Source organism: Candida parapsilosis, contig 005504 (genome assembly GCF_000182765.1).
Source record: "Candida parapsilosis strain CDC317 annotated contig 005504".
Taxonomy (NCBI): domain Eukaryota; kingdom Fungi; phylum Ascomycota; class Pichiomycetes; order Serinales; family Debaryomycetaceae; genus Lodderomyces; species Lodderomyces parapsilosis.
The window spans coordinates 587809-615294 of NW_023503277.1; the positions used below are offsets into that span (position 1 = coordinate 587809).

At 38.7% G+C, this 27486-nt stretch overlaps 9 protein-coding genes across 9 annotated transcripts; 6 read left to right on the top strand and 3 right to left on the bottom strand. All coding sequences in view use genetic code 12, as the record gives it.

Annotated features, from left to right (window-relative positions):
- Positions 1-346: 346 nt before the first annotated feature.
- FGR47 (Fgr47p) lies at positions 347-3097 on the bottom strand (the record flags this gene model as incomplete). Its single annotated transcript, XM_036808490.1, has 1 exon — positions 347-3097. The coding sequence occupies one exon, from the start codon at positions 3095-3097 to the stop codon at positions 347-349; it is 2751 nt and encodes a 916-aa protein (XP_036663017.1).
- A 2174-nt stretch (positions 3098-5271) lies between these two features.
- CPAR2_602520 (uncharacterized protein) lies at positions 5272-7101 on the top strand (the record flags this gene model as incomplete). The annotated part of the gene is made up of 1 exon (XM_036808501.1): positions 5272-7101. One exon carries the CDS (start codon positions 5272-5274, stop codon positions 7099-7101), a length of 1830 nt encoding a protein of 609 aa, XP_036663018.1.
- A 594-nt stretch (positions 7102-7695) lies between these two features.
- Positions 7696-8577, top strand: ANB1 (translation elongation factor eIF-5A; the record flags this gene model as incomplete). The annotated part of the gene is made up of 2 exons (XM_036808512.1): positions 7696-7710; positions 8122-8577. 2 exons carry the CDS (start codon positions 7696-7698, stop codon positions 8575-8577), a joined length of 471 nt encoding a protein of 156 aa, XP_036663019.1.
- A 1783-nt stretch (positions 8578-10360) lies between these two features.
- On the top strand, positions 10361-12070 carry CPAR2_602540 (uncharacterized protein; the record flags this gene model as incomplete). The annotated part of the gene is made up of 1 exon (XM_036808523.1): positions 10361-12070. The coding sequence occupies one exon, from the start codon at positions 10361-10363 to the stop codon at positions 12068-12070; it is 1710 nt and encodes a 569-aa protein (XP_036663020.1).
- A 317-nt stretch (positions 12071-12387) lies between these two features.
- On the top strand, positions 12388-13776 carry TIF3 (Tif3p; the record flags this gene model as incomplete). The annotated part of the gene is made up of 1 exon (XM_036808534.1): positions 12388-13776. The coding sequence occupies one exon, from the start codon at positions 12388-12390 to the stop codon at positions 13774-13776; it is 1389 nt and encodes a 462-aa protein (XP_036663021.1).
- A 312-nt stretch (positions 13777-14088) lies between these two features.
- On the top strand, positions 14089-14634 carry MED19 (Med19p; the record flags this gene model as incomplete). Its single annotated transcript, XM_036808546.1, has 2 exons — positions 14089-14134; positions 14195-14634. 2 exons carry the CDS (start codon positions 14089-14091, stop codon positions 14632-14634), a joined length of 486 nt encoding a protein of 161 aa, XP_036663022.1.
- A 75-nt stretch (positions 14635-14709) lies between these two features.
- Positions 14710-22494, bottom strand: FMP27 (Fmp27p; the record flags this gene model as incomplete). Its single annotated transcript, XM_036808557.1, has 1 exon — positions 14710-22494. The coding sequence occupies one exon, from the start codon at positions 22492-22494 to the stop codon at positions 14710-14712; it is 7785 nt and encodes a 2594-aa protein (XP_036663023.1).
- Positions 22495-23630: 1136 nt separating this feature from the next.
- RPL32 (60S ribosomal protein eL32) lies at positions 23631-24467 on the top strand (the record flags this gene model as incomplete). Its single annotated transcript, XM_036808568.1, has 2 exons — position 23631; positions 24073-24467. Coding segments are annotated over 2 exons (396 nt in total).
- Positions 24468-24726: 259 nt separating this feature from the next.
- Positions 24727-27438, bottom strand: PTK2 (protein kinase; the record flags this gene model as incomplete). The annotated part of the gene is made up of 1 exon (XM_036808579.1): positions 24727-27438. One exon carries the CDS (start codon positions 27436-27438, stop codon positions 24727-24729), a length of 2712 nt encoding a protein of 903 aa, XP_036663025.1.
- Between the last annotated feature and the right edge of the window lie 48 nt (positions 27439-27486).

Below are 27486 nucleotides of genomic sequence, written 5' to 3' on the forward strand. Positions count from 1 at the left end.
TTATTACACATCATAGCATAATACAAAACATAGAAACATATCCCACATCCATCCCAATCTTTTCTGCCTTGTTTTTGTTATTATTATATTTTAGTCCTCTGTTGTCCTTGTTTGTTTTTGTTTTTGTATAGCACCTTTTCTTTTTTATATCCTTTTCATTTCATTCAAATTGTGTTATAAATTTGCCATTAAAATGAATATACACTTAGTCGAAAGTCAAGCAATTGTGTACATATTAGCTCCCATTGAATAATTCTACAGTAGAGTATCTGTATCTAAATTCATTTCTCATAATAATTATCTACTTCACTATCAAAAGCAAATTTATATTTTCGCTTTTTTTTCTCTATTTCCCCACCGGCCATTTGGTATCTATTCCCATCAATTTCAAATCATGATTCAACTCATCAGAATTGGCCATTTGTGGACCATAAAATTGTTTAGTAATCTTGGCCAATAATCCAGCCTCAGTATATCGATGATTAAAAGCAACTGAATCTCGCATATACGTGTTTTGCATTGTTGGTGCTTGAAAGGCAGTAGTAAAGCCAGAGGTTTTTGTTGGTGTTGATGGAACACCTCCATTTCTAGCAAAAACACCAACAGTAGTACCATTCCCTGAGGAGCTAGCGACATTAGTTTGCGCAGATGTCGATGTTGTTGTCGATGCCATTGCAGTAGCTGCTGCACGCCTACCTCTTCTTTTAGGACCCGACAGCACAAGTTGCGGTTGTGGCGAGCCACTCTTGAACCCACTAGCATTCGAATCACTGGCGTTGGTATCTGATCCAGATGTCATTAAACGATCATAAATTGGATTAGCAAATATCTGATGCTTCATTGAAGTCTTTGTTGACGTTGTTGGTTTAAGCTTTTTGGGTACATCACTAGTAATGATGCTAAATTCTTCCTGGGTGATTAAAGGCATAAAATCGTGAACAAGGGCAAATTTGGATGAAGGATTCATCATTTCATTCAATAGTTTATCTGATTCGCTGGCATGGTTTAGATTTCCTGGAGCCTCATCATTCGCTTCATCGGAGGATGATGATGATGCAGGTCTATCGGCATTCTTCAAAGAAATCCCTTGAAACAATTTTGATGAGTTTTTATTTGAAATATCAAATACATCACCTCCACCATTTTTATTCTGTTGTTCCAATAAATGAGTAAACAACTCTTGTTGATATTCAAAGAAGTTTTTCAATTTTTCCAACTTGTTAATCAACACCATATTCAAATGCTTGTAAACCTTGTTTGATTCTTCATAAAAAAGCAACGAGTTTTTCAATAATTCATATTTCTCAAACAATTTCAATTTCACCAATTCATAATCACGTTCGATTTCCAACCGTTGTTGAATCTGCTTCAACTCTTCATCACGGATAATTGAATTTTGGAAATGTATTTTGCTAGCTCGTAAATTGTCAATTCGTTGCAACAACTTGTACTTCTTGGCACGATAGATATCATCGCTATTTCTCAGTTCAAACTCCTCCATGTTTTCTAAATGTGAGCGCAATTTTTTCCTCCTCTTTTCCTTCATTGCCCCGGTACTCAAAATAAACTCTCGTGAAGAGAATGGGAACACATTCAGTCTGTCAATTCTCTCCAACCCAGTCATTGCTTCATGAGGGTACGAATCAACATTTTCCAATTCCTTTTTGCTCTCAACATATGGTTTTTCCTCAATATTACTCAATTGTGGCCGTACTCTGGCATAGTCTGGGTCAATATAAGTTTTGTTGAAAATGTTGACTTTTGGCCACTGTGCTTGATAAACATCCTGGTAAACCTCGTCATCAATCTTGGAGTAGTACTCTTCATCATTGTACGGTGAATTTGTGGCTGAAGGTTCGCCTTCACTTGAAACATCCAGAGATATTTCAACAGTTTCTTTTCTCAATTTTTGCAACTCAAAGTCATCTCTTGTCATGCCCTTATTCATAGCTTCCTTTCTTATATCAAATAGTGAGCCCGCAGCACTAGCCAACACCATATCAACGCGCGGTAGTTGCTCATTGGCTTCAAGTAGTGAAGTAAATACCTCTTCCGGTACCAAAGTCGATTTCTCAGCTGATAGTGGATATGCCATATAATTTGGTGGTGGGAATGATAGAGGAGGCGCTTGCACATATACGTAGTGATCCTTTTCAGCAGCGGAAGAAACATTGTCAGATTGCGTGTCCACTTGCCCTGTACCTTCCGGAGCCAAATTATCAGATGTTCCCACTTCCAGACTTGCCTTCCTTGCTCTCGCTTCTTCTTCCTCCTCCTTTTGTGCTTGAGCCTGCTGCTCAGGTCTTACCTTTGGTTTTCTTCCACGTTTAGCTGGCCCTGAAGGAGTTGCAGCTGGTGCTGGAGTTGAAGCTAGAGGCGCAGCACTGGATGCTTTAGACTCGGAGTGACTGTTTATCAGTCCACCAACACCATTAAGTTCTCCTCTTGACATTCTTTCCTCTGAAGATTCCCTGTCTTTCATTTTGTTATCTCGTTTTTCCAACAGTTTCAAAGATTGTTGAAATTTTCGTCTAAATTCGGTTAATGAAAGTGGCAACTTGTCCACATTTATAACTGGTGGAGGTGGATAAATGAATGGTACCATGATTCCTCCTCTTTCATCGTCACTCACGTCACCATCAAGTTCTGACATAAAGGGAGGATGCGGTGGTGGTGGAGGAATAGGCGGAGGGAATTTTTTAATAATTCCATAAACTTGTTGTGCTGTATTCTCATTGCTCAAATCTGTGGTGACATCAGTAAAGAAATCGGAGGTGATTGCTGGTGGATGAACAATGGGTACGATATTAGGAGGCACTGAGTTCAATAAAGGTGCGTCATTTATAGTATCTAGTGGATGGTGATTAAATTGATGGTGGCTGTCATTTGCATCCAGAGTATTTTGTTTAGTGGTTGACAAATTGGAAGTTGTTGGTAGATTTTCGTCATTAACAAAGTGCGTCCCTCTAGGTATTGAAGCATTATCTGGCACCTGAGGAGTTTTTAGTCTCTTATGTGGATTGAAAATGGTGGCAAGTTGCTCTCTTGTTGGTATATCAAGTGGTCTTTTGAATGTTCTTATGTTTGAATGATCCATGGTTTTATTTTTATTGGAGAGAGAGTATATTTTTTTCCTCTTTTTGGCTGCAATGATGATGAAAAATGTGTTGATATTTGGACAAGAGGAGATAGCTTAAGGGTGATACATTCATTCAACCCTTCAACAGCGTAGTGTAAGTGGTTCTTATTGGTGGTGATTTCTAAGTGTTTTGTAGTGGGTGTATTAATATTGTTGCAAATGGTTGTCACTTTTTTTTTTTCTCCTTCCAAAGAAACCTTTTTTCTCTCTAGTTGGTTGTGAAAAGGAAGAACAATAGAAAAAAAGAGAACGATTTTTTTTTCTTTTTGATTTTCGTCTGTTTTACACTCCATCTCTGTTTTATTGTTTATTTTTTTTACTTTACTTATCACACACATACACATACAGACTTCAACAATAAGAGAAGATCTACCAAATTGATGGGGAAGGTGCTTCAATGAACCACATAAATTCACAGACTTATTGTAATGCACAAGTCATCAGCATACGAAAAGAGGTATTTGGCTGAGAAGAATTGGCTTCAGAATGAACTATGTAGTATCACCATTAGTAGAGAGAATAAAGCTAAAATTGTACTACCGGCTAATAGTTACCACTGCTTTTATACTCTTTAATTTAACCTTGAATTTGCTAAATTGATGAAATGTGTTTCAAAGTTGAACTTTGTAGTGCATACATACCCTTGAAACAACTTTCATTAAAATGCTGCAAAATTTCGCAAAACTGTCTACTGAGATGTCGCAAAGAACATCTCGGAAACAGTTTTGCAATAAGTGGCAACGCAGACAAAAGATAGACGAGGGTCACCTATAATTTGTGGGTGCACACCAGCACTTGCGCACTTTGGAGTATACAATCGATCATACGCAAATTTATAGGTGATTGAGAAGTTACATTCTCCTGGTAGCACCTGAAGTTTCAGGTTATAGCTTCATACCTCTTTTCACCTACCGTTCTTGTCACAGTTCTACCTAGGAGGTCAAGTGAGGACAAGTGGTGCCCTTGGTGAGCTTATCAAATAAACCACACACATTTAAAAGGCTGCGAAAGCCAAATATGCATCCTGCATATAGTTGTGTTTCATTTACGACATATTGAGCATAGCGCACTACCTATAACTTTTGACTCTAAACATCATGTCATTCCATATTTTTTTTTAGTGCCGATGTAAACTGGTCAGTTCGGAAAAGCACCACCTTCGAGATGAAACTCATAAAGAGCTGCATTGAGTTTGGTGAATTGTGGTTTGTTGTTGTTATTGTTGGAATCTAGGAGTTGCAGTTCTTAGGTTTATCATTACCCTCTTGCTTTATTGTTACAATCCAAATACCACATTTCACACTCCTAATTTTTTTATTTTTTCTGGCTACTTGATTCTCATTCCCCTTTTTTGTTGCCTTTCTTTGCCTCCACACACACACACACACACACACACACACATCTGTTACCCTGTAATGTTTGTGAGCTAAAACTGAAGAGAATAACAGTCACGGAGCCAGCCCATGACCTGACATATCTACGATGTCCACCATTGACAATGATGCCAAATTTCCCTATTTTGTATGTTAATGAAGTTCCCTCCATAACAATGCAATTATTTTGGGTTACAAAAGAAGAATTGAAAGTGTGTGAGTAGTGTGTGAGTAGTGTGTGAGTCTGTGTGTGTATCAACTATAAAAAAACAAACAAACAAATAGACACAGCAATAAACAACAATATTAATTTTTAGTTTTTAAATTCCATCATTTGAACTTTTGTTTTTTTATGAACATCTGTGCTTTTCCCTTTCAACAACAAATTACACACACACACACACATCAATTAGCTACTTCCTATTCCAAATATCTCCCCCTTTTCAAACAAAGAGAAAGGACATAATACAGGAGGCAGATTAATCCACCACCAAAAGAGATTCTTGGTTTTGCTGCTGATTTGATACCAAGGTTATAGCAAACATTGAGTGCCATCAATTGCCATTGCATTGCCGACATTTCGAGACTGTCAACAATTACATCATCAAATCGTGCTAGCCTATTCCATCACAATTGATTGATTGATTGACTCGAGGTATCCCATTTAAAACGAAATCTTCAATCGCTGACGTCAATAACAAGCAACCTTTCATTTAAACACATTCTGTTCCAAATTATTGCAAATCTTCCCTTGATAAAATGCCTCCAAGATCCTCCTCAAATCAATTTGACGACAAACAAAAAGTGTTTGCTAAAATGCCGGGATATCCATGGTGGCCTGCATTCATCACCCCAGAAGAATACGTTCCAAAACATGTTCAGAGAGCCCAAAAAAAGAGTACTCCTTACTGTGTGATATTCATACCAGATGGTGATTTCTATTGGTGCACAGAGAAAGGCTTGAAAGAGTACAAATTAGAAAACACTTCTAAGGACTTGAGTAAGCTAGACGCAAAGACGATTGCCAAGTTGAAAGATGTGAAATATTTGAAAAGGAGGTTAACCACGATACCAAAGAAGCCAGCAACATTTCCTGAAGCAATTACTGCATCTGAAAAGTTGGATTTTGATGATTTTATAACGATTTTCCAAGAGGACTTCGAAGATGATGATGGAGAGGAAGAGGAGGAGGAAAAAGAAGAAGAGGAAGAAGAGGAAGCGCAGGTGGATGACGAAATCGAGGAGGAGGGGGAGGAGGAGGAGGAGAAGCCAACAGTGTCAGTGAAAAAGTCAGCACCTCTGAAGAGCCGAAACAGATCTGAAGCCAAACCTAGAAGATCAAGTCGCACTCAAAATGTCGACATTGATGTTGATGCTGTCGATGATGAAGGTGAAGACGGTGATGTTGAAGATCAGTATCAAGAGGAAATACCAAAAAACAAGAGAAAGAGGGGCTCAGTGGTTCAAGCATCGACCAATGGTAAAAAGAGGACGCTGACTGATGCAGCTGTCACAGATAAAGTGGATTCTGAGCCTAACAAAAAACCCAAGATGGAAAATTCAAGTGATGAAGATACCGCCAATGCAGCAGGTGCGGCAGCTGCGTCGATAAAATCAGGTAAAGCACCAGTTAATGATGAAGAAAAACAGCACCAATTATATTTGTGTCGAATCAAGTTACAAAGAACGTTGATACAAAGAGACTTGAACAAATCACCCCCAACTGCTGATGAGCTACTGCTTGTTCGATTAATCTTGTACCGATTAGTCAATTTCCCAGTTGATAAAGAGCTTTTGAAGAAAACCAAGCTATACAAGGTAATGAGATATATTCTCAAGAACCCTGATTTGGAGTATTCGGAGAGTTTCAAGTTGCATGAACTTTGTAAAGAAATATTAGAGAAGTGGGAACCATTTATTCAGCAGATATTATATGAGAAGGAACATTCAAATAGCGACAAGAGCTCCAATTCGAGTTCAAGATTACTATCAGTAAAGAATGGAGGATCGGGATTCAATGATGATTCCGAAGTTAGTGGTATTGAGCAGAGTTTACCGGAGATTGACCAATCAAAGGATGAGGAATCCGAGGTAGTGGAGAAAAGATCTGGTTCGGGTGAGACCAAAACAGAAAGTAGTGTATCTACCGAGAAGAAGGAAGTACCGGACGTCTCGCTGAAGAATGACGGAGGAGAAGAAAAAGACACGGAAAGCAAGAAGCAAAATGGCAATAATAGCCATAAAGGCGATGATCTGAAAGAAGAGATCAAGACTGATATCAACCTGCATGAGAACCAAAACAGCCAAGCCACTGGTGACAAGACGGAAAGTGCGACAGAATCTGAAATCAAAGAATCCAAGATAAAGACTGAAACTGTAACTGATAATGGAGACGGTGTCAACGAAGACCAGACGAAAGAGCTCGAAAGCACAGTTGATACAGCTAAGGCTGAGTCTAAGGATGATAGTGTAAAGACGGGGAGTCAAAGTGAGAGTGCTGCTACAAAGGAAACCACCGCTCCCGCCGAACTAATAGCAGAGCAAAAGTCTGTCTCCAACGATGTCGGCCAAGCTACTGCTTTCAGTTAGCGCAGTTGGCCAACTCTTAGGTGTCTACACAATTGAGAAGGTGGAAGATTGTACCACATGTACTCAAACAGAATAGAGGTGGAGGAGGAGATGGCGCGTATTGTGTTAATGTTTGATGTATAAATTGAAATTTGTGATTAATTATTGTATTATTACTTTAAAGTGTTCAAACCATAGTTGATTTTGTATCTTGTAGAATAGTAAATCGTTGGAGTGGAAAAGTAGTGGGGGGGGGGGAATTTTCGGTAACACTTTTTCTACTAGCAAGATGGACTGATTACAACGTCCAGAGTACCTGATACGCAGTAGTCATCTCGAATTCTGCAGAAATTACAAGATGAGCTAAGAACAGTTGTATATTTGTGTAGTTTTCCGTGACTTTGTAACGTTATATATGAGGAGTATCAACAAATTCTAAACCAAACCAATAAAGGTCGTGCGATTAGTAACTATTTTGCTGAACGACAATAAAATTTTTTCTCTCTTTCATCCTGTTCAATTTTTTTTTTTTTCAATTGTAGAAAATTTTCTATTTCTTTTTTATTCCTTTTCAACAAATCAACGAATAAACCCATTAGTTTACAATCCAAAACCATGGCTGAAGAAGATGTATGTTTTTAGTACTTGTGTGTTTATTTGGGATGTGTTTGGGAGATAGATTGATTACTCGTGGCATTCAATTGTGATGATGAGGTTTTTGCGATGTCGAGAGAGTGAGAGTGAGAGGGGGAGGGGGAGGGGGAGAAGGAGGTGGCAATGAAAATCTATCTCGTTCTTGACACTAGATATTGGAAAGCAGTTCACACTCACTTTGGGACTATCATGAGATGGGCCAAGTGCTACTTTCTTTGTGACTACAGTTTGGACTACTCACGCGATCGATTGCTACATTGTCGAAGTTTCCATCTCGGAAATCCCCATGTGCCAAAACTTCATCCCACTCCATCCTCCCATCAAACACATTCCCATTTCACACCCATATGTTCACGACAAGAGATTACTAACTTATTCCTTTTTTAGCACACTTTCGAAACCGCTGATGCCGGTGCTGCTTTGACTTTCCCAATGCAATGTTCAGCATTGAGAAAGAACGGTCACGTTGTCATCAAGAACAGACCATGTAAGATTGTTGATATGTCCACCTCCAAGACTGGTAAGCACGGACACGCCAAGGTTCATTTGGTTGCCATTGATATTTTCACTGGTAAGAAGTTGGAAGATTTGTCACCATCTACCCACAATATGGAAGTCCCTAATGTCAGAAGACAAGAATTCCAATTGTTGGACATTGATGATGGATTCCTTTCATTGATGACTGCTGATGGTGACACCAAGGATGATGTCAAGGTTCCAGATGGTGAATTGGGTGACAAGATTCAAGCTGAATTTGATGAAGGTAAAGATTTGATCGTTACCATCATCTCTGCTATGGGTGAAGAAGCTGCTATCTCTTTCAAGGATGCCCCAAAGAACTAAGTTAAACTAAGAGAAGCAATGAAGCAAAACAAAAACTTCCCAAATGTTGTAATGTTTTATAAAACGTATATGTGTGTGTTGATTATAGGTTTATTTGTTTATCGTATTTGCGATGAACTCAAGCTGAACTGAATATGCATATATACAATATATATATTGGTACATAAATTTCTGTATTTTGTATCTAATTTGAATGTTAGAGAGTTTATGCAGTAAGAGAAATGTCGAAAAGTTGTAGATCCTGTTACGTAAGAAGAATGCGCGGACCACGCAGATACAACATTAGAAGGGGGTAGGCCTCAACCCTTTATAAATTGGATATTGCAGTTTCGAAGGAGACGTTGCAAAATGGTGAAAGCAAAGCTTAATCACTAAAGTGAACTACATGCTAAACTGCAAAATGACTTCTGGCTTACCTACTTTAAGTTGCTACTTGAATAAAACACTGTAAGAAATTCAGATACGATCCACATTATATTGAAGTGGGAAGATAAGACTTAAAGTACGTTGTATCATTTGCATTTGAAAAATTTTCCGGACTTCGTGAGGCTGACTTTAAAGGCGAGGGCGGCGTGAAAAAAAGAGAAAGTGGGAGTGGGGGGATCTAGAACAAAAACACAATCAATGGAACAATTTATTCAATCTTTGCTTTGCCACCTTTGCAACAAAGAGCGTCACGATGGGCTGCTGTGTCTGTATTTTGATGAATTTTCACAGCCACTTGAATATCTTGGCTTTTATACTGTTTGTATCATATCTAGTTGGTCTTGTGTATCTCTATCCCGGGGGTGGATCATTTTCTTTCGTATATGCGGAGGAAATATTCCGGAGATAGAGGTCAATTTCTTTTTGTGAACAATACAGTACAGTAGCGAAAAGAATTTTAGAATTTTGCTTTCCGTATCCGAAGTAAATTGCGCCAAGACGTAAAACGAGGGCAGGGTGGGATGATTCTGTAGAGCTCTATGCACTGCCTGACTAGTAGACTATGAACCAAACCTGTTTTTCGCATGGCGATTCACTTTGTTTGTGTGTGAACCCCACCCTTGTGTTGCTGTTTTTTGAAGTGCATAATTAGTTTCGTTTTTATGCTGATGAAAATACGTATCGTTGGTTTCTCAAAACAGTGCAATGATTTGATTGTTCCTCTTTGTTTTAGTATTTGCTTGGCAAATAAGGCGTCAAAAGGAAACGAACATTCCCGTATATAATAAATGAAGACTTGATAATAAATCATTTATATAAAAGAGTATTATTCATCGGACTTTTTCCAGAACTGATTTACCCCTAATCCATACAAGGGAGCCCCAAATTAGTTCAGCTTTTGCTAGTTTAAGAAAGGAGAGGCTAAAAATTAGGGATAGACATTTCTATTGAAAAACATACAATCGTGATCAATAGTTAATTCCTTCTTGATCACACAAAATCTTGAAAGAGGAAGCAGAAAAAAAAAAAAATTTAGAGTATCCTGCGTGTTAGTGTGTTGAAAGAAATTGTCATTGATTTTCATATTCTTTTAAACTTCACATACACTCATTGCATAAACTTGATCTCTTCACTCACCCATAGTGCAGGTTTTCTCCAAAACACAACCACAGGGTATCTGAGTCGATAATTGAATCACTTTTGGTTGTGGGAACGACAAAGTTTGTCAGAAAAAAAAGCGAATCACCGTTTTTTACTTCCAACTTACATGGAACTTTACCCCTTTCTAAGGAGAAAATCACAAGCATAGATTTGATTATACTAATTTCAGAAAAAGATCAGTTTGTGGAACACAATAATGGAGAGTCATACAACTACGGCGCCGTTCCTGTCGCTTGAGGTACAATCAGCTTCTACTGAAGCAACGTCATCATCATCATCTTATACAGCTTCCAGTGCGTCCGCCACAAATGACTCTGAGGTGTCTGATGACTTTTCCTTTATTGGGAGCACGCCGTCCACAGTATTGTTTTTCATTGCGTTAGCTGTTGGTGTATTTATTGCATTAATATTTGTGTTTTTCACAATTAGATACTTTATGCGATCCAAATATGGTATTGCTGTTTCTCCATTGGGTAGAAGGAGTCCGTATACACCTTCAACGTTTGGTAATACTGGTGCTGGTCACAATCATGCATTCATACATGTCTTCACTCCGGAGGAGATTCAAGAACAATTGAGTTTTATGCGGGATCATAATCAAACACGAGCTAACATCATAGAGGAAACTTTGGCGTTTCGAGAAGGACGCTATTTACGGGAAAGAAGAAGAAATGGTAGACGAAGAAGGCGGAGGAGAAGATTCAGCAAAATGAAGAAATTAACTGTTGAAGAGGTGGAAAAATTGTTTCCGCAAAAGACGTATTTCGATTGGTTGAATGGAGGTAAGGAGAGAGACGTGGAAAAGAGAGATGGAATGCTTAAGGAAGAACCGGACGAACAGGGTATAATTGAAGTAGTTGGAGGAGGTACCGATGACAATAGATCGGTCAATACATTATACACTGCTCAGGAGCAAGCAGGAATTGACCTAAGTAATGATATCGAGATGAAACGGATGGATGAAGCGGTGACAAGGGTGGAAACTGACAATGATATCACTGATGAGGATCCTAAAGTTGGCACTACTGCGTCCAAAGTTGAAGCAGTTGAACTGTCACTGGAAAAGCGCACCCAAACAGAAACCGTGACTCACGGTTTACATTTCGATTCTGGATCTTGTGCAATTTGTTTGGAGGTGCTCGAGGATGATGACGTTGTACGTGGTTTGATTTGTGGACACGTGTTCCACGCCATTTGCCTCGACCCATGGTTGACTAAAAGGCGTGCTTGTTGTCCTATGTGTAAACGTGATTACTTGTTCAAGAGAGACTACCAACAAGACAATGAGACAACTGAAGGTGTCAACAATGACAATAATGGACAAACAAATGGAAATACCAACAATGATGCTGATTCATCAAGCGGTAATAACGATAGAGCAGAAGATGATGACGACGGCGACAATGATGTCGATCTTGAAAGTGTTGATCTTGACGAGATTCAGCGCGATCCTGCTCTTCAAGCATTCCTCCAAGACTTGATACCGATGTCAGAAAGAGCGCGCTTGGTTTTGAACGATCCCCAATATGCGGATATAAATCTTGAACAAAGAGCCAACGAAATGACGAAACAAAAGTATGGAAGGTTTTTCAAGATAATTGTTTGGAAATTATTGGGTATAAATAAGCAAGATTTGTTTTACTGGTCGGTTTTGACTATAGCGAGTCAGCATCGACGTGCTCAACAATTGGAAGAACTACAGCGGTCCGGGTTGGCAAATGTGGGAACTTCCAATACTTCTGAATCCGGTGTCGGTGCAGGTGACAATAACGAGGTTGCAAATAATGTGACAGATCAACATGCAGAAAACCACCCAATAACTACGTCGAACCGTGCATATGCAGGCCATGCAGAGGTTGACTTTGCTGATGTTTCTACAAGAGAAATAGTCGAGAACCGAGTTTAATAATAGCGACACCAAGTATATAGCTTTCAATTCATTTTTTTGCTATCGGATGACGGAATTAGGTTTTTGTAGAAATGACTGGCATATGATTCGCACCAAAAAAAATAAAATAAAAGAGAATTCTATCGAGACGAAAATTTTTCAAAAACTAGCCATCGTAGCATCAGATTACAACCTTACGGTTACTCCAACACCACTACATAAACCACGCACGTCGCAATACACTTAGTATAGAAACCTTATTTTGTACACAGCGTTTGCTTAAAAAAATTTCACATTTTCCCTCGATTTCAAAAACAGTAGAAACTTATCAAACCATGGCGCCAAAAAAGAATGTCAAGATGGACTTGGGTTCATTCTTAGCGGATGATACCTACGGAGGAACCTCATGGGCCGACGAGGAAGTCGACTTGAACTCCATCGGTTTATCATTGGATAAATCCACCACTGAAGCTCCAATTGGGGGTAAACCTTCATTTTCCGGTCTTGGTGGTGGTGAAGGTCGTTTCCAAGAACAAAGAAAGGAGAGAAAAGAGTACCCAGTTCCTGATAAACCACCATATGTTGCTCGTGTTTCTAACTTACCATGGGAAGTTACTGAAGAAGTCATTGTGAGACATTTTGAAGACAGAATGCAAGCACATGATATCATCACTGATATCAGATTGCCTGTTGATAGAGAAAACGGAAGATTGAAAGGGTACGCGTTTGTTACATTTACTGAAAGGGGCCTTCTTGAGGAATCGTTGAATTTGACATTGAGTGAGTTTCAAGGAAGAAAGATTTATGTCAATGTAGCAGCACCTCCAAGAGCTGATGAAGGTGATTGGAGATCAGGTAGATCAGGTCCATTGGGAGGCAGAGGTGAACCTGAAGTCGACTTAGATTGGGGTTCAGCTAGAAGAACACAAGCTGAATTACCAAGAAGGGAGAGGTCAAGTAGAGGTCCAAGAGAGGAAAGATCATCTGGTCCCGATTTGGACTGGGGTGCAGCTAGATCAGATGCAAGTGGCTTGCCACCAAGGGAAAGATCTCACAGAGGTCCACCAAGAGAACATAAACCAAGAGACGAACCAGACTTGGATTGGGGAGCCGCCAGATCCGAATTAGCTGAATTACCACCCAGAGAAAAATCCCATAGGGGTCCACCAAGAGAACATAAATCTAGAGACGAACCTGAATTGGATTGGGGTTCAGTAAGGAGCTCACATGTTGAGTTACCTCCAAGACAAAGATCATCAAGAACATCAAGTCATGGTGAGGGCCAAGAACGTGGAAGTTTCAGCCGTGCTGCTAAAAAACAGGAACCAGAATTAGATTGGGGAGCAGCAAGATCATCATCAACCACTTTACCACCAAGAGAAAGATCAAGTAGGTCAGGAAGTACTAGGAAAAACTCTGAAAATGATTTCGATTGGAAGAGAGGACAACCATTGCAGCAGCGTACCAAGCCAGCCCGCGGACAAAAGCACAAAGATGACAAGAAAGAGGAAGAAAAATCCCAAGGACCACAAAAGTCTCAATTCAGTGTATTATCAGTTGATGATGGAGACGATGATGAGGAAGAGGAGAGTGAAGCTAAACAAGAAAATTCTAAGCAAGAGAGTGACGATGTAAGCAAATTGGAATCTGCTACTGCCAACTTGTCGGTATCTGAAAAGGATAACAACAGTAATGACGATTGGGAAGTGGTTGGCAAGAAATAAGTGGAATGTTTTATAGAGTGAAAAAAAAAGAAAAGCGACAAACAAACACACATACGATAACAACTTCATTCATTTCAATTGATTCAATGACGAAGAAGAGGGGATATTGGAAGTATATTTAGGGACCGACTGTTTCAATGTTTCACAATTTAGTTTGTATTAATACTTGACCATGTATAGAAATCGATTCGATATATAACCGGAAGCGGAAGCGCTCAGCCAAAAATAAAGAACGAAAAAAAAAAGTCGTGATTGATACTGCAATCTTGTACACTTCCGTAGTTGGTTTTACTATAGACCTGGGTTTCATTCATGTCGAGGAGTATACAAGACAAGTATTACCTAATAGACTCAACCAGTATGTCTTCCAAAACTGTATACTCGATCCAGCTTCCAGTCATTACTAACACTTCTTTAGAGACTTATCAGCCATCAAAACCAACACCACTACAAAACCTCCTTCATTTATACAATCTAGAACCAGTAGCACAACTGCTATCACGAACTAACCCGGACGGATCCAAAAATGTCAAACTAAGAAAATCATACAAGGCCCATATACTGGATCTACCCGGTAAGCACCAAATACCTGAACCGAAAACCATCCCTATTGGATTAATGGACCCACAAATTGATCAACATCCTGATATAATCAACCAGTTTGATAGCGAGTTGTTAAAAAGGGCGTTGAGGTTTGATAGGACTCCGATCAATGGTATTCCTGGATTTGATGTTGCTGATTTGGCCATTGGTGATCAACAAACGTTAATGAGGGGAGATGATCGTGATGATGAACAAAGTAAGAAACGAAAAAAGAAGCATCAAAATGGTGGCGATTTGAAGAAGCAACATGTATAAGGCAGAACCGGTTTACCCAATTCTTTGTTTTAGATTTAGTAAAATTGTATTATATATTATTATACTCATTGTCATTTACTCTTTACTCTTTACAACAGTCAATTCACGTATCGGGATAAACTTGTTGTAAGTTTTCACCGACTTTAGGCGTTCGTTGGTCAACATATCCAGCGACGTATCATTTGAACTCATCTTGTTGGCCAATAAGCGACCAATATGACTCCAAAGACTCTTTAAAATCAATTTCTTTATAATTTCCGTTAAGTCAATAAATGAAAGAATACGATTCTTGATCACCAATTCAGGCAAGTCAACTCTGAAATCATGGACATTCAATATCCTTTTGTATCCCTTGTTCAATTTAATAGTAATTCGCAATGTAATTGCTTTAACTGTAAGGGAAATGATGGAGAAATATTGCTTTGATCGTTCAATCATTTTGTTAACTTGTTCAGCATCTTCTTCTTCGTCATCATCGTCATGTCCGGAACTCTTGCTACTGGTGGGACTATTTCCTGAAAGGCGAGTCAATCCGCGCTTATTCAGCCTGGAACTAGTCATACTTCGTTCTTGTAGCTTCTTTTCTAGTCTAGCGCTCTTGTTTGCACCCTCCGTCTCCTCCACTAAACCATACTGATCTTGATCAGATGGATTCTCAAGCTCTTTTTCCTTAGCTTCAGTATTGTTTGTCATTTCAATGACTCTACTCTCCTTAATGTCGGTTGAATCAGTTTGGAAAATGAATTTCATAAGTTTCTCACCAGTTATTTCATCAATTTTGATATTTAACGGTAATGAATTCACTTGTAGATTTTCAACTATCTTGATCCCACCAACTGATCTATTCATTGTCCATTGCAAATCAATCAAGTTTTCCGAAGGATGTTGACTGAGATTGAAAGGACCAATAAAGTCTGGATACCTTGCATTCTTGATTAAATTGAATCCTTGTAACATTTGAATTTGTATTTGGTTCAAATTGGATCCACTTTCTAGTTCTTTTCTCTTGTAAACTCCATTTGCAAGTGCGAGGTCTACAATTGGCGTTCTGTCATCTTCTAGAATATGCAATATGATCTCGTCGGCTTTAATTAGCCATGATATCTGTGGATAATTTGAAGTGTCGCTGAAAAAGTCACCAGTGAGCAACGTCCTCAACAAAAGGAAAATCTCACTGGCAATGTCACCCGTTTCCAAATTCAATTGCAAGTAGTTGTTTAAATCCTCATTGCTCATATGGTTTTTCCTAAAACTGTAATTTGCATTCAACAATTTCAAAATTCGGTAATACAGTTGCAACCCTTTCAATTTATCCGCTACTGCTGGCAAATTATCAAAATCAATTGAAAACTTCATCTTCTCAATCTTTTCAGCAATGGCTTTACTCATGGGTTCACTGTAAAACAAAAGACTGATGATAATCACATACAATGCAAAATATTGCGAAGACGTTGACGTCAAAATCACTGAAGGCATGTCAATACGTAACCTTTTCGGTGCCTCCAACAGCGTAGTAGTGGAGTGAGGATTTTCTTCTGTAACCGAGGCGTCGTTGTCTTCACCTTTCGACAACTTGTTACTCATAATCTCGGTATCGTAAAATAAAACCATAACGGACAAATTTTGTATAAGTAGTTGATTTTCACCGGCCCATCTACCCTTTTGTGTGATTTCAGGACCGAGCCAAGGGGGCCAATTGGATTTAGCACCGTATGGGTTGTGCGTGACTATCATTGAATCGCCATCTAAAACGTCTCTTTTGTTCAAAACAAAAACGCTTGCATCTTGTAAAACAACACCAAACCTCTTTTCTAAAACTTCAGGATTTGCAGAATCTTTCGAATCCAAGACGGAAACAAACTTTCCACTTATTGAAGGTGTAGATACAATGACAATCGAGTCAGGAGACTCATCACTTTGAAGTTGAATTTGAGGAGAAACAATGTCAAATAAATAATCCTCGGATAGTGATTCCTTACCTTTTAGCTCCTTCAAAATCTTGGTAAAGTTATTTAGCCTTTCTCTTGAACTCAACTCTACTGATTTCGATTTCACCTTTAATTCGTCTTCGCCATTACCAACAAATTGGTCACTAGTCTGAGCCGATGACGACATTGACCCAATATCGGATCCAAGGTCATTTTCCTCAATGAATTTTTCTAGAGTGGCAATCGATTCATGTGACAAGTACTTTTTCATAGCCGCTTTTAATTGAACGAAATGAATGTACTTCATAACATTGTCACGACAAGTTCTATTCCATTTTAACAACATGCTCAGCCACGTAAACAGATTATGAAAATGCTCATCCTCTTCGATAGAGACAACCGAATTTTGTCTGTGATTACATGACGCGCCACTTTTTGCGCGATCAATCATACGCTTCACAAATGTTGCTCGTTCTTCCAACTCCTTGGTGAAAGCTCCCTTTTTGCGTAATTTTGTAATTTGCTGATCAAGAGCCTTTTGTCTTGTTTCCAACAATCCAACTCTCAGATCGGATTCATTGCTCGAGTGTATACGACAATCATGGATATCTTCATTACCAAACTGGTCATCATCCTGGTTCTTGCCAGCATCGTTTTCAGTGTCCCTTTCGTATGAGAATCGCAGGGAAAACATGAGGGGTTGAATATCAACTTTTCGTGGGCAATATTTCAATGTGGGTAAGAATGCCTCCTCATAATCCTGCATGTCAAACCAAGTTTTATCGCCTCCATAAATATTGTACGTAGAGTCTTTATCATTGTATTTCTTCGTTTCACCTTGGTACAAGTTTTGTGTAAAGCTTGTGTGAACCACACGCATATCAATGTTGGAGAGAGTCACTTCACCAACGTTGAAATTCATCTTCATCACCTTGGTCTTTTTCGAAAGCTCCTCATGGTATAGTGTCACTGGCTGCTTCCGTTGATGCAAATCGACTGAAAACTCATCAACTCTCGCTCTCAATCCAATGCACTCGATTCTATCATCATCAACATCGATAATCTCGTCTCGATACATATGTGCAATAAACAACGATTTCAAAAAGAACGAAAACTTGTTTGTGAATAGATGCTCGGAAAACTTTACCGATTTCTTGATCTCACCAAATAATGGACCCCTTCTAATTGGCAACATCATGTTACTGGAAAACAACTTCCACCATGCAAAGAATTGATTGAAAGTTCCTGGGGTTAGGTGAATAGTGTTGTAACTTGTGTCCCGGTCGGCCACCAAAGATATAGCCATATGCACGTATTCACTTCTAAACCCAGCATACGAATCATGTCCTTCTTCACAAAACTTTGGATTCATTAAGTGTACATCATAATGCGGTTTGAAATCTTCCACTCTTTTACCATCGACTTTATGTTGAAGTAAGAATCCCACATGAAATTCGATTCCTCCGCTCAAGCTCACAACGTTCTTTCCAAACACCTTATTTAGTAAGTTAAAATCGGGTTTTGTCGCAGAATCTTCGAGATAATACCCAAAGCAAGTACTAATAAAATGTGGTGAATCTGGAAGATAGACCGAATCAATACTACTTCTAGTCCACGCCAACAAGGGCGTTGCCAAGTAGTTGGGGATATACCACGACACCTTGTCCGAAGTGATGTCAAAAAAGTTTCTCGAGTTGTCATCTTTGTTAATTTTCCAAACAACATTCTTTTTGAATGAAAGAACAAATCCACCTGAAGTCGACAACAATTCATACGGATCTCTTGATCCTTTGAAGCCAACTTCTAGACTCTTTCGTGTCTTTATTGTACAGCTTCCATGTAAAATATACTTGAGTTTGTCCCAAAATCCCAATTTTTGCGACGGATCAACGGGCGGTTTTGAAAATTGATCAAAATTCAACATAAATTGTTGAATACCGAAATTGTACGAAGTACCCCAAACTATTCTGGTTGGGTAATCTGAATTAAAATCACAATCCATCTTGGTATACATTTTGATACTCGAAAGTGTTTTTTCAATTGTCAACAAATCATAACGATTCGCTTCATCTTTGTGACTAGCAACTAATGGCACTTGCAACTGTCTGATTTCTTTTTCGTCGGTGACGTACTTTTCACTAATCACCAAATCACCTCTCAACATCAAACTTGCATTAGCGGTGTTTTTATTTCGCGGAGAGTACAAAATTGGGAGCGGGTAATCACGCAACTGCATCCTCATTTCTGCCAATTTCAAGTCCAAATACATCGGCACCATTACGGAATACTTTGTATCCTTTGGAACACCTTGCCCCACATTGTGAATGAAATCGGCAATATTATCAAGACCAAAATCAGGCTTCGATAGGTTCAAGTTGAACCCTTCCATCCCAATTGTCAATAATGGAGCGTCATATGGATATGCCACGACGTCCTTGTTATAATCCGAGTCGAAACGGCACTCATTACCAAAGAGGTAATCCTTATGCGCTACAATTTCATCTTTCAATTGTTGTTGATAAATCTTGACTTTTCTCATCCATGACTCGGAAATAGTCGTGTGCAACCTTTCCAATCTTGTAAAATAGTTCTTGTCATCAGGAAGTTGATTTTCTCTTGCTTCAAATAGAGAGTACAACTCCAATCTTTTTCTTTGTTCGGTTTTGCCCAACTGATAAATCATATTCAATTCCGTCTCGAAAGGATCATCTTCCATTGTAAACTTCAAATGGTTTGACTTTATAGTCATACTAGGTAATGGGATGGGTTTCATTTCATGAGGGTGAACAATGTTTGCACCTTGCTTGTCATCATCAGCCTTGAGAAGCTTTATCAAGTGTTTGGAAAGTTTGGCTGTAAGCGACAAGTGATCAAACAATTCATACACAATAAATTTGTGAGGTTGGATCAACCTGATTGCATCGGTATGCACATCAAGTGCCAAATCATCGATTGATTTGGGAATCTCGACATTTAAACTCAAAGAGTCTAAACAAAGCAAACGACACCATTTTCCTTCAGCGCTGGGTGAATCTGCGAGACACCTTATGAAAAACAACGATAATTTGACCATCTTGTTTGCAAGTTCTACATAGATATCAGATAATTGCACTTTGAGGTTATAAGAATCGGCAATCTGTAAGATAATGTCCAGTGTTTCCAACATGAAGTTGGCATGGATGTAATCAAGTAACAGTTCCTTGGAAGCTTGGTTGTTGTTGTAGTCAGTTGCCGGATCTTCGAATTTGTCCTGATCTTTCTTGAATTTCAGCTTCATCAATTTAATCGGACTAATGATAAATTCACGAACCAAGTATACCGAGCCAATCAAAGTGAATAGTTTGTACCTGTTGTAAAAGACTTGAAGCTTATCCATATTCAGCAGTAGAAGCAATTGGTTATAACCCTGGTAGTCACTTACAGAGTCAATAGTAAATTTAAATTGAGGGATTTCAACAAGTGGTTCTGTGTTTGAACGCTTAGTACTGGTGTCGTCAGGCAATAGGACTTGAAACATCTCTAGCTTACTACTCACTGACCAGTATTCAGAATTTTGATCAAACGAAGTGAGTGTGTCCAGTGATGCTGAAGACGTATCTTGCCGAGCTTGTTCATCTATTCTTTGGGCACCATGATTGACAACTCCTGCTTTGAATGTATCGAACTTTATATTCACTCTTCTCAAGTCGTTACTCTCATCAGTGTCATATTGTAAATCGGTGGTGTCAGATTTGAACAAGTCTTGCTTGGGTATCAAAACTGACCGGGAGCCAATGAATATGTCCCAATCTGTTGCTTTTATTTCAACTTGAGCTACCCAGGAAGGCAAATACCGGAATATTTTATCCTTAATACTTAATGCCAGTGGCAACTTTTCAAAACTTGAAGGTTTGCCAAGCTCTTTGCGTAACTCTGTGTTAAGATGATTTAGCTCCTCATTGAATTGTTTATTCAACACTCCAATTTCGAGATCAGTTTCTGCTAATTTGGTTACATCCAGAAGGAGCCAATGTACGCCTTTAAAAATATCAAGACTTGTCAAACGTATTGATAATCCATTCAATTCAAGAACTGAAGCAACTGTCAAATTTTTGAAAATGTCCATTTTGACATTGACGAGCTTGAGGCCAAGAATCTCCTTCTCAACGAGAGCTAAAGAAGGTGTACTGATGGCGGTGTTTGCTTTTGAAAGGTATTTGACACTTGGGTACAAGACCTCCAAATTAGAGGCGTAGTCTCGAGTCAGAGTGGTGGACAAGTTGAAATTCAGTAACGAGTAGGAAAACTCCAATAATTGAGTATGATCACCATCATCAAAATTTCGAAGGATGAAACGAGGCTGCTCAACAACAAATTTTATGTCCAATTTAGGATAATATTCATTGACATACCTCCAGAGTTTAGCCTTTAGTGATTCACGCTTGCCACGTTCATTTTCTTTTCGAGGATTCTCATTTGCTTCTCGAGGATTATCATTTGCTTCTCGAAGATTCTCATTTGCTTCATCGTCTGGACCACCATGTGTCCTTTTGAGCAATTTACGCAACGTCAACCATTTTTTGAACAATACCACATTGTACAAGAACGCACTCAATTGGCGTGAGTCAACGTCAAATATAGGCGAGCTGGCGGACGAGAAAATTTCCATGACACAATTTTTGAACCCCTTAGCTTGTACCACTTGGCTCAAAATATTTGTCTTGTGCGTGAATGAATAATTAGGCATGCTCAATATCTCATCGGTCTCTTGACCAAAAGATCCGCTCATCAATGTTACTCGTTTGACAAAGAATAATTTAAAGAGTTGGATGGAAAGGGTTGAATGGAATGGGACATCTTGTTTTGGGTTGAATAACACTTCAAATCCAGCGGCATCTTGGTACAATCGGGAAAAATTGAACGAGACTGATTTCGTCACCAAATCCAAAGATGTTTTTGGCTTGACTTCATTGTAGTATTCTGCAATTGACACATTGTTTTCGATAGTTACAAATGGAATTTCGGAAACTTTGGAATTTTCAATGTGGATGGTGACGTCTGAGAGTAGTTTGTGTATAAGCAGGAACGCCTTTTCCAACTTTACTTGTGGGTCTTGCCCTTTGGACCCTTCACCACCATCCTCCTCTCCTTGCTTAATTCCATGCGAGAAACGTGTATCCTTGTTTGCTTGTTTCAACTCATCGTGTAAAATGTAATACTTGGCCGCGTTAAACATCAGGAAATTGCTCTCAGACACGTTAATTTTGCCAATAAAGCCACCTATAATTCCACTCTTATAGTCAATCAGAAATTTGAATTCGACTCTAAAGCTGCCCAATTTGAATGGTGTCAATACTTCATCCTTTGTCTTGATTTCATGCAACACATTATTAACAATTAACCCGGTTCTAAACTTGAGCCGATCTCTGTGTCTTAGACTGTCTCTTGATTTGGCATTGTATTTAATGTAATCAACGGTAGTCTTGTAATCAAATGCTGAATATATCGTTGTGTTTCTCATTTCGAGATCTAAACTTGGTAAACGTCGTATGATCGATTTGACCACTCGTCTCAAGAGCTTATTGTGTGGATAGATGCAAACATCATTGTCAAGAGAGTCTGGTTCATCGTCATCGCCTCTTGTTGCAACCGGCTTCCCTTTCTTCTTCCCCTTCTTTGATGACGGTACAGGAAATAGTTTCAACTCGAGATCATCAATAATTGTCATCTTGGTGTTACCCCACAATCTAAATCTCAAACATCGTATCTTGAATCGCATACGTTTCGATTTGAATGTGACACCATTGAAGGAGATACCGTTGTTGATTGATATTGAGCTTAGATGAAAGCCAGTGATGAAGTAGACGATGTACCAGGATACAATCCATGCTGAAAAGATACAAAATAGGTAATATAGTACACCGTTGCTGTTTAGTGTCTTCAAATCTATCATCTTCTCACGAAAGTGGTGTGTTATGTACTTTTCGTAGCGTATGTGTTTATATATATATATATATATGCGAGTTGTGAGTTGTGAGTTGTGAGTTGTGGTTGGTAAATAATATTTCTAGTGGAAGAGACTTGTGTAATATGAAAGGTGATGATGCTTTCCAGATTGAAGTAATATTGTAAGTTTGCACAAGTTTAGGAATGTTAAAATGTAGATGAGCCTTACTGATCCATTGTCTTCTCTTTGTAATTTAAGAAGAATTGTCTTTATATACTTTTTTGAATTGAGGTTTCATAAACCAGTCCGTTTTTACTTGCTTTGTTATTCGCATTCGGTAAGAAAACTGAAAAACATAAACAATGAGAGAACACAATACGAATATAATTTTACGATTTTAACACTCTTTGCAGTATCTACCAGTACAAGAACCTTATACTAACGGCACGGAATGCTCTTCAACAAGAGATACTACTCCACCGGCAATAAACACTAGCGCATTCTACTCGAGCAACTGCAAATGAACGTCATCCTCCCCCCAGGGTTTTTGTAACCTTATCAATTTGCTGCAAAGTTTAAATTTTAAAAGGATTGAGAATTTACGATTGCTACCGTTTATTCAAGACGGGCATTGTCTATAGTTTAAGACCCATCTGGACACGATCAAAAGAACCAGTTGTATACAAAAATTAAACTCTATAGTCAGAGTTCTAGATTTAGGTTTGTAAGTCCCTGTGGAGCAACTTAAATGATTTGATTGCAACACACACACACACATATGCATAGTATATGTCAAAACTTTTCTTAGCCAGCGAAAAATACTTGCATTCCTAATACGGAAGTAAATTACATAAACGCTGACAACGGATAAAAAAAAAGTTCGGGTAGCGTATTGCCTATTCAATCTTAGGGCTAGAGACCTGTTTGATGCTTAACAGCTACCATATATGTGGTGCTACCATTTGTCTCTTCAATATGCAGTACCGAAAAGAATGTATGGCAACACTTCGCACAATACTGAGTGTCTGTCTCTCTCTCCGTCTCTCACTGAAAAATTTTCTAGAGTCAGTTATCAATTAAAAGTAAAGAAAGACCTTCTTACATTTTCTTGTTTTTATATACCAACGACAAATATATCAAAGAGTATGTTTTATTCGAAATGGGATCATTGTTGTCAATGAAGTCACGAAGGAGACAGATAGCTCAGGAGAGATATCATCGATGTTCAAATCAAGATATTTTAACAAAGAATCATCATGGCATAGGACAAGGACATAGAACAAGAATTTCAAATGCACGGAAGATACGTGAATGATGAGAGCCATGACTGCTTCAAGTTTAAAGTGAGTGTGGTGCATGGTTGCTCTAGAGTCACGGTTTATGACTATGGTCAATCTCCCTTCCTCCCCTCATACAACCAGGGGCATCACATACCAGAAGCTCCTTCAAGTTATGTCCATTTAATTAAGCAACTATCGAATTCTCGGATCTTCATCTCAACTGTTCATCTTCCCCTCTATTGGACAACAATCCCGTCTCCTTAACTCGACCTATAATACTAACTTTTTTTTTTCCTTTTTCTAGTGGCTACTTCAGTTCCTCACCCAAAGATTGTCAAGAAATACACCAAGAGATTCAAGAGACATCACTCGGACAGATACCACAGAGTTGCCGAAAACTGGAGAAAGCAAAAGGGTATTGACTCATGTGTTCGTAGAAGATTTAGAGGCACCATCCCTCAACCAAATATTGGTTATGGATCTAACAAGAGGACCAAATACATGACTCCTTCAGGACACAAGGTGTTTGTTGTTAAGAACTTGAAGGATTTGGATGTTTTGGTTATGCATACTAGAACTTATGCTGCTGAAATTGCTCATAATGTTTCGGCCAAGAATAGAGTTGATATTGTTTCCAAGGCTAAAAAGATTGGTGTCAAGGTTACTAATCCAAAGGGTAGAGTTTCTTTGGAAGCTTAAAGCTTGGAATGAGTTTTGAGTATAGGAGAATTTGGTGATGGTGAAGAGAGCAATAAGTAAGCAACGCTTTATTTGTGTATATTAAGAAACTAATAAAGGTGAAAACTAAAACGTCTTTGAATACAGTGCTTTAAAACTCTACCAACGTAGCTTTATTTTGATGAATCGTACTCTCTCACTCGTCTATTAATATATACATACACTAAATCAAAAAAGAAGAAGCGTAGATGTTAATGTGAGGCCTCGGTCCCTCCTCAAATCATCTCCTACCTATACTAGCAGCATTACTAACTTCATTATGATGATGTCTCTTTAACTTGTACCCCAAATCACAAGTTCCATCAGCTTCCAATTTGAAATTACTAGCACTACGTAACACGTGGCCATGATGCTTTTTGATATCGGACAAGGAATGACAACTAGCTTCATCATCGTTACTACCATTATTGTCTTGTTCTCCTTCATCCTCAGTGATGGCTGAATTCGATGTGTTTGAAGTGTCGTGTCGGCTTGGTGGTAATTTGAACCTCGATGGTTCACGAGAAGGAGGAGCTGATGCATCGTGGTTCAAAGATGATGGCGAACTTGAACCTTTTCTATCTTGTTCATTTTCCAGTGAAGAGGATTTTGGTTGCAGCAGTTGCTCTCTTCTTTCTTCACGTTGTTTCTCTTCTAATCCACGCTGTTGGTCATATTGTTGTTGTTGCTCAATTTGCAATTGGTGTTCGATATGCTTTTGTTCAAGTTGATCTTGTTTTTGAACTGCATCCAATTCTGGCTCATGTTCAATGTCGCTCTCTTCCAACGCGGGTAGGTTACCATTGTTTAATGAATGATCAGGAGTAAATTGCTGTTGCGGTAATTGCTGTGGTGATGAATTTGATGATGAAGACTGTTGCTTGGGTGATGATTGTGATGGCTGGTCAAAATCAAGCATTGATTTGGTACGTGGTAATGCGGTATTGTCATATGAATGAAGCGATGCATTACTCGATGACGCGTTTCTTGTACCACTATTGATGTTATTGTTGTTTGTCTTTTCGGAGGCATCAGTCAAGTCCAACATGCTTCGTAATGATCCACTAAGAATATTATTACCTTCATCGTGACTTGCATAACCATCTCCATTAACACTACCATTGCCATTATGTTTAATAAAAGTTCCCTTTCTTGAAGGTGCTTGTGAATTGTAGCCTGATGATGTACCTGAACCAGGGGCCTCACCACCAGTTCCAGGCAACACAAATGGATTGACATCTTGATCAGGATCTTCGTAAATGCACATTTCAACAGCTTGAAACCAAGGATCTTGAAACAACAACTCCAAGTCATACCTAGTAGAAACTGATGGATCACACAACTTCCAAGCAACTCTTGAGGCACCAGTACTTTCAAATTTAGCCGCCATCTTAAATTCAACTCCTGGTCCTTTATTGAATCCTTTATTGTTTTTGAAATTTTGATGGTCACTGCAAAATCTCTTGTGATTGAATGCATAGTCTCTATACGCATGATCCAAGGGTGTTGATTGTTGAAAGGGAACACCACCATAAATAAGACAAAACAATAACATCCCTAAAGCCCAATGATCAGATTTGAACATATCATAAGCGAAATTTTTAGCTTCTGATGCTGATTTATCTTTTAAAACCATAACTTCAGGTGGCGAATATGGTGGTGATCCAACATATGAAGTTGATAACCTCACTGGGCTGTTGAAATCACCAGGAACTTCATGCTGATATGTACTAACACCAAAATCACACAATTTGGCCATACCATTACCATCAAGTAATACATTCTCTGGTTTCAAATCACGATGGGCAACATCACATTCATGAATAAATTTCAAACCATAAGCAATTTGTTTAAACAAACAATATTTTTCGCTCAATGGCGACTTCTTCCATCCAGGTCGAACAATCAACGAGAATAAATCACCACCACTGCAAAATTCCATAACCACACCCCAACCACGAGTCAAATTTGCTTGACTTTGGATACGTAGTATTGCCAATACATCAGCCACATGTCTTGATCGAGAACACTTTTTTTGTATAATATATTCCTTCAGTACTCGTTGATAAAATTCTTCATCAGTTTCTTTACTCAACATGGTAAATTTTTTCAATGCATACAAGCTACGTTTATTGTGACGGGAATTTATAATTCGAACATCTGATGAACCACCATCACCCAATTTCTTATTACCAACGTCAATTTCAAAATCCTCTAATAAATTGACATGCGGTTGTTGTAAATCAGGTGGAAGATAATCATTGGGGTTAGCCACTGGATTAGCAACAATTCTTTCACCATCATTGTTTCCTGAAAGATAAAAACTAGTATTTCTCTTGGGTTCTTGTGATGGAGTCTTTTTCATTCCATATGGATTATAAACAATTTTTTCATGATTAGGTGATGCAGTCTCTAAACCTGGCGAGTGACTAGGTAAGTTATGAACCGATGGCACTCTGCTACTTCTTAAGTGTTGTGTTGCCTTGTTTCTACTATCCATTTGTTGGAAATGGGCCAAAGTTTCAGCTTTAGTCAACTTTTTGTTAGGTGTAGCACCCGAAACATGTTGTGGTTTTGGGTGTTGCAACTCAGAATTGGCTCTCTCTCTTCCACTTGAAGTTGGATTCAAAGGATTAGTGTTTCTGCGTCTCAAGGAAAGCACTGATGAAGTTCTCTTTGGGCCATCTCCTGTAACTGGGGAGGGAGCTTGTCCAGGTTGCGCTAGTTGCAGTTGTTGCTGTTGTTGTTGCTGTTGCTTACCATGTGGTGATGTATTCCTCGAAGAAGTAGGTGTAGCACCTGAATCTCCTTTATCTTTATGATGATGGAACAATTTGGATAATTTGGTATGAGAAGCAGATGGATCAGCATTGGAAGATGATGAGTTTGAATTGGATGGGGATATATCCTTCTTGAAGAGGGCTTTCAACCCACCATGATGTTGTTCCTTCATAATTATCTGTGTTGTAAGAGGAATAAGTTATTGAAGATATGGTAGACT